The 12,199-nt window shown below is 36.9% G+C and overlaps 1 protein-coding gene across 3 annotated transcripts in view; it reads right to left on the reverse strand.

The window, feature by feature from the left end:
• The window catches only part of CKAP5 (cytoskeleton associated protein 5), a 55,293-nt gene that overhangs the window by 36,066 nt on the left and 7,028 nt on the right, over positions 1 to 12,199 (reverse strand). For all 3 annotated transcript variants that reach the window (XM_086749518.1, XM_086749519.1, XM_086749517.1), the window contains exons 2-9: positions 7,774 to 7,865; positions 7,041 to 7,234; positions 5,757 to 5,963; positions 3,072 to 3,243; positions 1,915 to 2,047; positions 1,466 to 1,569; positions 977 to 1,090; positions 638 to 742 (exon numbers count right to left, since the gene is read on the reverse strand). In XM_086749518.1, the coding sequence (XP_086605644.1) occupies positions 638 to 742; positions 977 to 1,090; positions 1,466 to 1,569; positions 1,915 to 2,047; positions 3,072 to 3,243; positions 5,757 to 5,963; positions 7,041 to 7,234; positions 7,774 to 7,830 (1,086 nt within the window). In that variant the 5' untranslated portion in view covers positions 7,831 to 7,865. The remainder of the gene's footprint in view (positions 1 to 637; positions 743 to 976; positions 1,091 to 1,465; positions 1,570 to 1,914; positions 2,048 to 3,071; positions 3,244 to 5,756; positions 5,964 to 7,040; positions 7,235 to 7,773; positions 7,866 to 12,199) is intronic.

Below are 12,199 nucleotides of genomic sequence, written 5' to 3' on the forward strand. Positions count from 1 at the left end.
GAGATTTGTTCAGCTTCCTCATATTCCTTGATATTAGCTGTTAATAAGAGAAGAGTAGCAAAGAAAAACAGAGAAGAGCTTTAAACTACATCATCAGAACATCTTGGTACCAAAAATCTAAGTTGCTTGGCTATATAAAGCAGACCAAAAACCCACAAACCTCAGACAACAAATAAACAAAAAATCTGCCACCAATCCTCCAACATTCAAAAAACCTAACCAACCCAAACCATACATCATGGAGCTGCTAAGCAGAATTGAGGTTCAGAAGCTATTTTTCCCCTGTGGCCTACAAACGTGTTTCTGTGGGTGTATCTCCAGGATGAGGTAATGCAGATAAAGTTCATTTCACAGCACAGTAATTCAGAGTTGTCTTAGTACAGAAAATTTATTGCAATAGTAAGCTTCATGTTGCCGAATGTGAATAAACAAGGTCCTTTCAACCTTAAGCTGCAAGAGATCTTGGCAGATATTTCACTGCTTATTCCATTAAGGGGTAGGCAAGTATTCATAATTGTACTAAGAATACCTTTGAAAAATACTGATGTTTGACAGGGAGGAGGGGGAAAAAGAAAAAAAAAGTATGGTATTTCCTGGTGTCCAGCATCAATAAAAACAGAAACATACTCTTACTTACATGCCCTGCATACTGTCCAAATTTCTTTCGGAGGCCAGTGGCTAGTCCAGCAAGGCATTTGGCAGCCAAAGCAACTAACATAACATTTGTATCCTTTCCAACAACCTGAAGAGAAAAAAACCAAACAAACAAAACAATGTTAAAGACTGAAAATCCAAGTTTCAGAGACCTGGAAGAATTTCTTAGAAAGAAAAGGTGACAGATAGGGTTATTTCCACCACCGTTCCAGCTAATAATTTTCTACTCATGAGTATTATCTCAGGTGTAACTTTTGAAGTATAATACAAATAAAAGACAAAAATATTAAAACGTGTGTGCACTCTAGGTTTTATTTATTACCTTTTTGAGAACTTTCACCAAGTCTGCATAGTCGCCTGATTCCAATTTGGGATTTTTCACCAGTAGTTCAACAGCTTCTAGAGCTTCTTTCCTCTCTTGCCACTTTTTTGCTTCCTGCAGAGTGAGTAATTTACATTCATTTATAAATGCAAACAGTTCCACAGAAGCATATTTGCCACAAATCATAGATTTTTAAACTTAATTCTATCCTGAGAGAGCCAAAGTTACCCTACAGTTAAACACCAGTAACAGCAACGCAATATGAAATACAGTCCTTTCCCAGGACACATCTCAGCTCCTTAAAATAAAAGCCTTCTTGCTGGCAAATCAGGTTTTGAGACTTATTTATGATAGTCTGCATTTTACTTACTAGTACATGGATAATAACAGACTAGTGTAAAGCACACATTGCAGAACACCAGTAAGTCTTAAGATTCATTAGCTCCACATGTCATAGAACTAATTGTTAGTTTTTAGGTCTATGCTTACTATTTTCTCATAGAAGTCTTTGGGAAGCTTGGAGAGAATTTCTACAGCTTCAAGCAACTCATACGCATCTACTTGTGGTACTGCCTCTTCCTCATCATCACCTCCTGCAACCAGAAGAGAGGGAAAAAAAAATATATATATATATATTTTATATATATATATATATATATATATAAAAGCAGAGTCACAACTGAAATTTTGACCACACCACCACCTCATTGTTTAAAAAGTAGCTTTTAAAAAAGTCAGCAGTTGTGATTTTGCTATTCAAAGGACAGACACTCTTTGATATAAAGTTTTTGCCCCAGTCACATTTTCTTGTTGTGTACTCCAGCCCACATGTTTTCCACCAGTTTAAGTAAAAGCACCTTTACAATTTAATGCATTCCTTCACAAGTGATATACCAGTGATATACTTTCCAGTGGAGTTCAGAGATTAAATAATTTACCTCCATCTGCATCTCCTCCAACTGCCTGCTGCTGCTCAAATTTTGCTTTCAGCTCCTGTTGGGAACGCAGGAACCTGGTCTGCTTAGGAGCAGCTGATGACACTTTGACCCACTCTTCTTCCAGTTCTTTTAGCTGCCAAAGGGAAAAGAACCATTGTATTAGAGACATTTCAGACATACCCCAAGATAAGCAATGCTTCATAGAAAGCAATGGAATTTTCCCCGCTTTAAAGCCAAGGTAGCGGTACCTTTCAAGTTATTTTTCTGCCACCAAAGTAGTGACTTCCTCTTCACATTCACTGTTCAGAAGCTTTTGACCAAGTATATCCACAGAACAGAATATCACCAACAAAAGTACCAATGCAAAGCATTTACATAACAACAAAACTATAGCAGGATCATGTGTCCCCTCTATAGAGGCTTTAAAACAAAAAAAGGCTGAGCATGAAGGAAGATCTTTTTGTTACAGCCATGCTATTATTACACACTGAAACTAAAATCAAATGTAGTTCACCATGCTTGTTTTATGAGACAGTTTTTTTTTTTTAAATCATGTCTTTTACCAGCAAGTAACTGCTTTCCACCTGAACACAATTAACTCAAGTGGGTAGGAGGGAAGGATGTATAAATAACTTATAAGGTTTTAAAGTAACAGAATGTACCATCTCCAACAGCATCGTTATTTATCATAATGTAATGCCACTTCCTGAAGTGTAACAGTCACACCCTGAGCACTACCAGAACAAGTCTGAAGGTCTGTGTAGAAGAAAAAGCTTCAGGAAAAACGAAAACTAAGCAGGAAAATAGTCAACTGGAAGACTTTGAACACAGGGATCTTTTATAAGGGTAACCACGTGCCCTAGGATTAGGTCTCCAAGAAATATTCTATTCTCAAATCCCCTCCTCAGTTTCAGTATGATACTTCCCCCTGCAAGTTCACATATATTCAGAGCAACAGAACACTGTCACAGTTTCTTTAGAAATAACAAAGGGGGACTAACATTTTAGGTAAAGTTACAGGAAGTTAAAAAAATGATGTTGCTGTTACTGAAAAATTACAGCTTTGACTGGAATGCCCAACACCATAGGATCAGGGAGGGTGAGGATCAGGGAAACGTTTTCTCAAATGTTTGGATACAAAATTACATTCTGCTTACCTGAACAGAATTTATGTTCTGTAATGGAGGTCTCAGAGCATCCCTTATCCAACGGTAGATCTCCACAGCAAGAAGTTTGGCTTCATCTCGAACAGCCTTTTCCCGAGACTCAAAAAGTTTTGGCAATACTTTAATGATTGGCTTCAGTGAGATTATTTTTGAACCAAATTCACTGAAAGTTAAAGACATGGAACATCATCAGTGCCCAGGTAGAAACCAGAGTGATCAAAAAATAACAACCGATTTATTTTAAAAACAAAACAAAAATAGTCTGTGAAATGCTTCTAGTGTACATTTAGAGATTGTGTCATTTACCCAAATCATTATTATAGCTAGTATTTTGTGAAACTACCAAGCTACTGTAAAATTTAAAGAATATTTGCCCTATCACGATTACCCTCCACACCCAGCTTGAAATTACAAAATCAGGCCTCTGAAATTACTTCAAAGCACTTAATCCAATCTGCTGCTTAAATCTGTTCCCTTGCTGTAGTGGGAGGAGTGGAGAAGAGAAAAAGAAAGTGTCCTTAGACCAAAACTTGTATGACCTACTTTTTTTTTTTTTATCAGAATAGAATCTCCTTTGTCTATCCTTGGAGGCAAACTGCAGTAAAAGCATTAGTCACTTTTCCACTTGTTGGACCAGATAATTATAGTGAGCCTGGATCATCTTCACAGAAAATACATGTGTTGAAATATGTGCTCCTGAAAGCACACACAAAACAAGTTTCCCCAGCCAATCACCCTTCCCCATCAGCAGATTCTACATCTTGTTGAACTTAATAGACTAAACTTCCTTTTTCAATAACTCCTGAATGAGAACATGAGACCTTTCTTTTCATACTCATTGTAAAGTTAACTGCTACAGTTCTTAAAGCATATCTAAATCACCTCAGAAGCCATAATTTTTTTTTTAATTCAAAAACATTTCTTTTCCTTGGGAATTCTGAATTAACCTTTCCAATCACACTTTTTTTTTTTGCTTCCCTCCAGTCAAGTACCACATGAAAAAGCTAAAAATGGCTGCTCAGGAACGAAAGTTTACATGTCTCACTTGATAAAAATTCTAATACTAAGCATTTTATTGCCAAGATTACTTTGAGAAATACTAACTATTAAAACCTGCAAAAGAGGCTCCAGTCTTAGAAATAACACAATTTAAAACCAGAATATAACAAATGAGTTGCCCAAGATTTTTATTTTTCTACCATTACTCAAGAAAGGGCGTTATTAGGAAAAATGCCTATGCAAATTCTCTTATACTTATCTAATTCATATAATATTATCTAGATCATGCAGCAACACAAGAAAGAACAGAAACCTTAGCACAAGAAACACAAGAAGCTAAGCTAGTTGTTGCACTCAAGCTATCTACCTGGATACAACATAGACAATTTCTTTTACCAATGCAGAAACCTTGTCAAAGCACAAGACCAATTTAGGTTGCAACACAGCCCAGAAGCAGAAGATGAAGGTTAAGTCAATAGGGCTCCATGAAAGAATTTGATCTTGCTATTTCAAAGATAATAAAATACTGCATATAAAAAAAGAAATAGGCGGATGTGGCACATTTTATAGACATGGTTAGTTGAAAGATATTAAGGAAGGTTATGCAGGTTTCTAATTACACTGTACTGTTAAAAGAGCATTTGATTAGATAAGGCAATTTAAAACAGCTAAAGTACATTCTTAAATGTGGGGCAGTAGTTTCACTTAATAGAAGCCCTGTTAGTGTGCTAAACCCAATGCTTTATTTTGACTTCTATAACAGAAGCCCAAAACAATTAGTTTAACAAGGATCATCTACCCACATGCTTCAGCAAGTTCTCTAAAAAATACCGAGCATAAGACACCTTCCATCCATATTATAGAGTTGCCACATGAACCACTTTTCTCACAAAAGAGTATTCCGTCCATTAATACCAAAATTATCTTTCCTTTAAAAAAACCCCCACCACATCTAATGGACAGTGAATTAGACATAGACCAAGTATAAGAATTTAACAAAACCCCAGCATTTTCCACTTAACTCAAAAGTGGCAAACATACTTGAAGGAGAATATAAAAAAAGTTCCAAATCTAATCTTGAAACAAACTACTCCATCTTAATTAAATTGGATTTGATTTTTAGGGAGAGTTATCAGCTTTTCTTTTTAATACAGAAATTATTATATGGACAATGGAAACTTACTGTGCAATTAGCTTTTTTCTTTTTTCCTTTCTTCGAAAACCACATACAGTGTACCAAATTAAAGATGCTCACAACAGTGAAGAAAAAAAAGCTTTTTTAAAAGAAGGACTACATTTTAGTTTTCCCATCAGTGAGTTTATTTCAGCTATTCAGAAGAGAAGCTCCACAGTCTGGAACAAGACATACTAATCCTTCTTTTAGAGGTCCATTGTGAAAATGGAAGTTTGGTAAACAGTTGCCATGAACTAAAGTGATCCAGATGAGGCTTGTACAACAAAGGCATCTCTCACATCTAACAAATCCCATGATACTCTCAACTGTTGGTGTCAAAAAATACCAGTTCAATAAGACATATTCTATCCAACAATAACAAGGGCCTGCTAAAAAGACTTAAGCAACAAATCAGGCTCTACATACTGCTGGCTGGGGTGAGGGGCAGGGAAAGGGGAACCAAAACAAAAAACCAAACCACAAACTGAAAACTAAAAGCTTACCTTAGTGCTTTTCTCAGTGTCTCTATACATGCTACTATGATTTTTGGGTTTTTGTTGTCCAGACCCTTCAGTAATTCTTCTTGTACTGCCTCCCCTTTCTCAATCTCTATGTACATTAGACATATATCTAGACCCAGCTCTTTTGCTCTGGCTTTTGGCTGATTGAACACTTTATTTACAACTCCAGACGCTACTTCTCCTGTTGTCCTGAAAGACGAGAGAGTGTTACTTTTGGAGCATTTAAGTGAATTAGGTGTTCTACACTATTATCCACAGACAAAAGCACACACAACACCCAAAATATTAAAAACTCAGCAAGTCTTCATACAACAGGGACTAAATTCTAAGTTAACTTTGAAGGTAACAACCTTTTGTAAGAAGTGACTTAAACCTCTAGTTTAATCAAAAGAACTCCTGCAGACTAAGTGTTAGTTAACTTGTTCCTAATACTGGACTACACCAGATAGGATATAGTAGACATTTTCTCAAAAGGGTATTCATTAATATACATTAGTATATATCTATATCTATATATATCTATGTATCTATCTATATATCTATCTATATATACATCTATATATATATATACACACACACACACACTTCCAGTCAACTAAATCTACACCACTTTTAAATCAAGGGTTTTAGAAGGCTGTTAGATTTTTCAAACAAAGCCTTCAGTTTGTTTGTTTGTTTTAAATAAGACTTATTCATCAAGTCACAAAGTCAGTGGACCAATGCACTGATCTGGTCCTTTAGGTGCTTTTATTTTATCTTTGGGAGTACAGGCTATTTTATGGGCTAGACATCAGTGAAATACTAACAAACACCTTGTGAAGAAATTTGCAGGTATGAAGATTCATATTGGTTAAGCTGGATGCAAGACCACATAAACATAACTACATTTTATTACATGAATGAATTACGCTAATGTCTCCCTGAAAAAAAAGGCTCCCTGTATGTACTGTTTCGGTCAAACAAGAACAAGGATTCCAGTTCACAGCAGCTATGCCACCAAATTACTGATTCACTTTCTCTGCCATTTCAGAAGTCTTTACTACTGCCTTTAATAGTTTCTTTGAACATTATCGGCAATTTCTGTTAAGTTAATACGCACATGAAGGCTATCTACAACCAAATTCTCTAAATTAGAAAGCAAGTTCTGCTCCCAACAGTAAAGATCAGAATTGCTGGTGGCCACTGTACAATTTATCTGCAGCTTTTCTCAGAGAAGCACATTAAACTGTCATAGCAGGCTACTAATAGCAAGTAAAGGATACTTACTTCCCAGCTACATGAGCATTTTCAACGTAAGCGAGTGCTGCTTCCAGTCCTTTCAACTGAGCCACTGCATTGGAGTCTGTCACAAATTTTTTTATCAATCCAAGATACTTGGACCATTCGGGACTCTTTTCATCATCTATCTTCTGGAAGAGCTTAAGAGCTTCTTCATAACCATTTAATCTGGCTTTCCACAGCTGGAAGCAGAAATCAGACATTTAAGTGTTGTGGTAGTACAATCTTAACTCCCTAATTTTCCAAAATTCTTCAACATAATTTAAAGTGTGCCTGCAGTTGGCATCTGCAAGATTTCTCTTCAATGACTATAAAAATATTGTGCAACAGGACAAAATACTTACGCTTCTCCTGCCAAAAGTGATGTGGATAGAGGGATGCTAGTCTTCGCCGCTGCTCTTCATAAGCTCTAACAATCATTGATGAATAGGTGGGAGCCCAACAATAGTTTCAGCTACAGATGAGTAATTTCTCCAAATGAATGAGTGCCCTGATCTTTCAGCGCACAAGCTTACACCATACAGACTATCATGCTACTAAATTCTGCTTAATAAATACTATTAAGCCTCTAGATTGGCCAGAATAGATGCAGTTTCAGACCAATTATATGCACATCATGCAGCTGTCGCAATTACTTAACTATGATGTACTTAGAGGAGTCCCACAGAATCACCACAGCAGAGATACACAGCAAGCCTAACCCAAATACAAGATCTCTTACCTTGTGTTCACATTTCTGGTCAATGGGCAGTTTCATCCATTCACTGTCATCCCCCATTGTAATTCAGGTTCTCTCTATAATTACAGAAATTCCTGTGGAGAGCGAGACAAGTTAGAACACAGAAATACATGAGGTGCTACCTACAACATACTTCTACTAAAAAAAAAAAAAGAAAAAAAAGAAAAAAAACCCCACACAACACACCAACCCCCCCCAAAACCAACAACAAAAAACAAACAAAAAAAAAAACCCCAAACACACAACAACAAAAACTCCACACCAAACAAAAGACAGACAGTTCTGCAGTAGTTCTATTGCTAACGTGCAATGTGCTCTCTCAAGCTCGTACTTATATTCAGATCTGCACTAAGACCCAACCACTATTCTATTAGCCCTGGAAGGCTACCAGAAGCCATTAAAGATTAAAGAAGAGAGCAATTCGTAATATTTCAGACACCAGAAGTCTTGATCTGTGACATTTCTAGCAAGTAAAGGTGGCATACAGAACATAGCCTCATCTAAGCCTGAGGAAGAACATACTACAGCTAAGGTGCTAAAATGAAAGGAGTACCCATCAACAATGGAAAACTGACTTCTACTGACACATGCTTTCAGCAACAGGTGCCATGAATCAGTGCTGAAAAATAATCGGGTGCCAGTGTAAGGACAGCCATTTTAACAACTTTACAAACAGCACAATTGAAATCAACAGTACTGCAAGAGGAACAAAACCCATTTTTGCAAGCTGGCCACTTTATGCCCTAATTCTAAGGGAGCTAGCGTCAGCAATTGTCAACAAGAGATCAATTTCTTACCACATGTAGGGCTCAAATACTTACTCATTCAAGTTCTTAAGTGTTTTCCTCCTGTCCCCCCTCTCTTTTCCTTTTTATTAAAACAGAAATACTGACCATTAGGGTATGAGAGATGAGACCTCAGGCTCGATGCCCATCTCAGATATATTGTACAAGTAACCTGACTGCTCAGAGAATAACAAAAGAATATGCCTGAAGCAGGGAGATCAGCAAAATTAAAATAGCAGCAGCAGTAATGAGAAGCCTCCCAACGTTATTTAACAAACAAAATTAAACCAGATAAGGAATAACTCATTCCAGCATACCAGTTCAAATGCATAGGCAAAGATGACCAAAACTCTAAAAACTGGCCAGTATATACAATAATTTATTACTACAGGCACATAAATACACCATACTAACAGAATATTCCCAATGCAAATTCAGTGTATGCCAGCAAAGCTGCATACTTTGTAGATTAAAGTATTTCACCTAACGCACAGAGATTCTCTGCAGAAAATTAACCCCTAGAATCAGGGGTGTAATTTCACTGGTGTGAGTTAATATAAGCAAGTTATCCAAAGCCTTCTGACAGCCACATAACACTAATATACAGCTAACCTGACAGCAAAATAAGTCCAGTAACAGTCTACAGTAAAAACAATCTTTTTTTTTCCTTCCTTCCTGGATTAGTTAGAAGATACTTAGAAAAAGAACAACCCAAATCCCGCATAATTAAAAAAAAATATTAAAAAAATTTTAAAAAGAAAAGCAAGCCCCAAATCCCCACCACCTACCAACAAACACAGATGTCCCCACCAAACTACACTAAACTTACCTTAAATATCAATACATTCCTATGGATGTTAATAGTGATCTCCCTACAATTGCATAAACTTACTGACTTGCCCAATGGCAAGATAAAGAAAGTTAACTTCAGGACAGAAGTTGACTACGCATATAAACAAAGGTATTCAAGCATTATTATCGTTTGTCCTTATTTCACTAACAGTGATGTGCACAGTTTCTTGACATCAGCACAGTGGTACTGAAAAGTCTGCTGTTTCAGGTGGCAGGCGGGGAGGAGAAAAAAAAAAAATCATTAAGAGGGACAAAGATGAGGACTTAATTAACCCCCAGAACTATAAACCATTGAGAATTAAAGGACTACGTTGCTCATTATGCAAGAAACGAAGTATACAGAAATTAGGCTATCTAAAGCCCCTTCTACTGAACTGTTAACTCTGATGTACTATCTTTCTAAGCGTACAACTTGCTGAAATGGAAAAAAAAAAAGCTATGGTTTTCCATAGCTGGTCAAACTGTTCTTCCATGTTCGGAATTGACAAGACAAAAAGTACTCTGATTTAAAAGTTACAATGAAAGTAAAACTCAAGCTTTAAAATGCCATACCAAACCCAATCATAACAGATCAACAGGGCAAGCAAAGGCCCACCAGCCTTTTGCAACAGAGCCTGCTTTCATCTATTCAAACTCTTCCAAAACTCTCCTGCTTTCTTTTTCTCTGCCCAAATCTCTCATTTGTTCTCTTATCCCTTCCTTCAGCCTACTGAAAGAGACAGTTCAAAATTATACAAATCAACAGCCTCCTGGTTCAAATTCAGTGCACTTTACCTATTTAAAAAACAAAAGCAGATACACTCCCAAACAACCAACCAAAAAAAGTCATCCCACGCACAAAAGCAAGACACTCACTGCAAACATGGAAGCGGGGGGTAAAACTATATCTGGTTTTATGACTGTGATGATTCCTCTTCAAAAGCAAAAATGAGACTGCATTCATAATAAAAACTTTTCACATAGTTCACCTAGTGAAGGATGCGTGACTGCCCTAATGTGAACACACTTGCAGCAGCAGACTTCCTTCTGTCACTCAAGTTAGTTCTGTACCCAAGTGCCATCAGGAAAGACAGAGCTTTGCCAGTATAAGCTGTGTTTGCATTAGAAATATCTTCACCTTAAGGCACCGCTACAGAAATAATGGGGTATTTCCCCACTGTGGATGCAGATGACAAACAGATACAGCGATCTCTTCTCAAACTCACACATGCCTTTGCCAAGAACAAGCAAAGTGAACCTAATAGGAAATTAGGTAGTTCCAAATCTTGCTCAGAAACTTGGAGGTAATTCAAGCCATTACACGTCTATATCATTTTGTTAAGTAAAACATAAGGAACCAATACAAGGACAACAGTTATTCACAAAGAAAACAGAAAAAGAAGCAAAGCAGTAACACATCTGCCAGCAGCAGAAATATCAGAATAAAGAGGTTTGACACCTGTACTAAGACAAACCCCCATCTACACCCTGGTCATTCAGAAAATGATCAGTAGCATGAACCTCCTACTTCAACAACAAAAAGAAACATTTCTTTACAAAAATCTGTTCTGTCAAAGAAAATCTTATTATAGGACAGTGACTACCTCACTACAATCAGTTCAAACCCTGAAGTCAGGAGCAACTCTATTAAAAAGGCTTGTCCATTGCAAGGCTGATACTGATTTAAAATATTTTTTTACCCTTACAGGTATCCAACAGTTCATTGCTACAAAGTGTGACATCTTGTTTGTATACTCTAGTGTACATCATAGAATCTAGAAGAAAAGGATCTAGGATTTCCTTTCCCAACATCACAATGCACCCAGCCAGTGGCAGGGGAACAGGAAGGGAGACAATACGTGACAGGACAGACACAGGGAGGGAAGATGGACGACAATGAAACTGTCTATTTTCTCACCCATTTTTTCAGTTTGGTCAAGTCATTTCTCCTACTATTTTTAGTTATAACATCTACAGTGGTTACTTCAATTATAAAATGGGTTAAGTTGCCTTCTGTGCCGAATCTGGCATCCAAAAATAGTGATAAAATTACACTTCCCTCCCCTTCCCCCCAATAACTTACAAATCCCTTTAGAACAGACAGTTTATCAGAAAGTATTCCACAGCCACAGAGGGAGAGCTCCTTAAATATCCCTTCTTTCTCACTTCATCACTGCTCATGCCTGTCCTAATGTCTAATGTACTGTCTACATCTTGCATTTACCATAATAAAAAGACTGTTGTTTCTCCCTTCAATTAAGTCACTACGTTCTGTATGTTCATAGAATATCCCACATTTGAGAAAAAGTTTTCTCTAAAAAAAAAAAAAAAAAAAAAAGCTTATTTTGCAAAGACATGTAAACCTCCAGCTACTACTTCTCAACATCCCAATAGCAAGTAGTCTCATTATACAATAATGCAGCTAAACTATGTTATTACTAGTGAATTTGCAGCAATGAAGTGTTTGACCTACATAGCTTGCTTGTTACCACAACTCAGAACAAACAGATTTAAGTCTTTCAGTAACAAATATTTATTTTGGTAGAATCCAGAAAACAAGACCTCCGAAGTGACTGAACCACCAAAGCAAGGTTTGTGAGAGAGGCTTGTTATTAACCTGGTCAATATAACATTTCCGAAAGCAAGACAGCTGAGGAATCTGCAATGGAGATGAGTAACAAATCCTCCCTGACCGTTCTTGGCAGGACAAGTTCTTATATTATGGAGTAGTAAGAAAACGAAGACCATCAAGGAAAGAAGACTAGGATGACTTTCAAAGGGAGATCACACAA

This window comes from Chlamydotis macqueenii, chromosome 5 (genome assembly GCF_036417535.1).
Source record: "Chlamydotis macqueenii isolate bChlMac1 chromosome 5, bChlMac1.mat, whole genome shotgun sequence".
Classification (NCBI taxonomy): Eukaryota; Metazoa; Chordata; class Aves; order Otidiformes; family Otididae; genus Chlamydotis; species Chlamydotis macqueenii.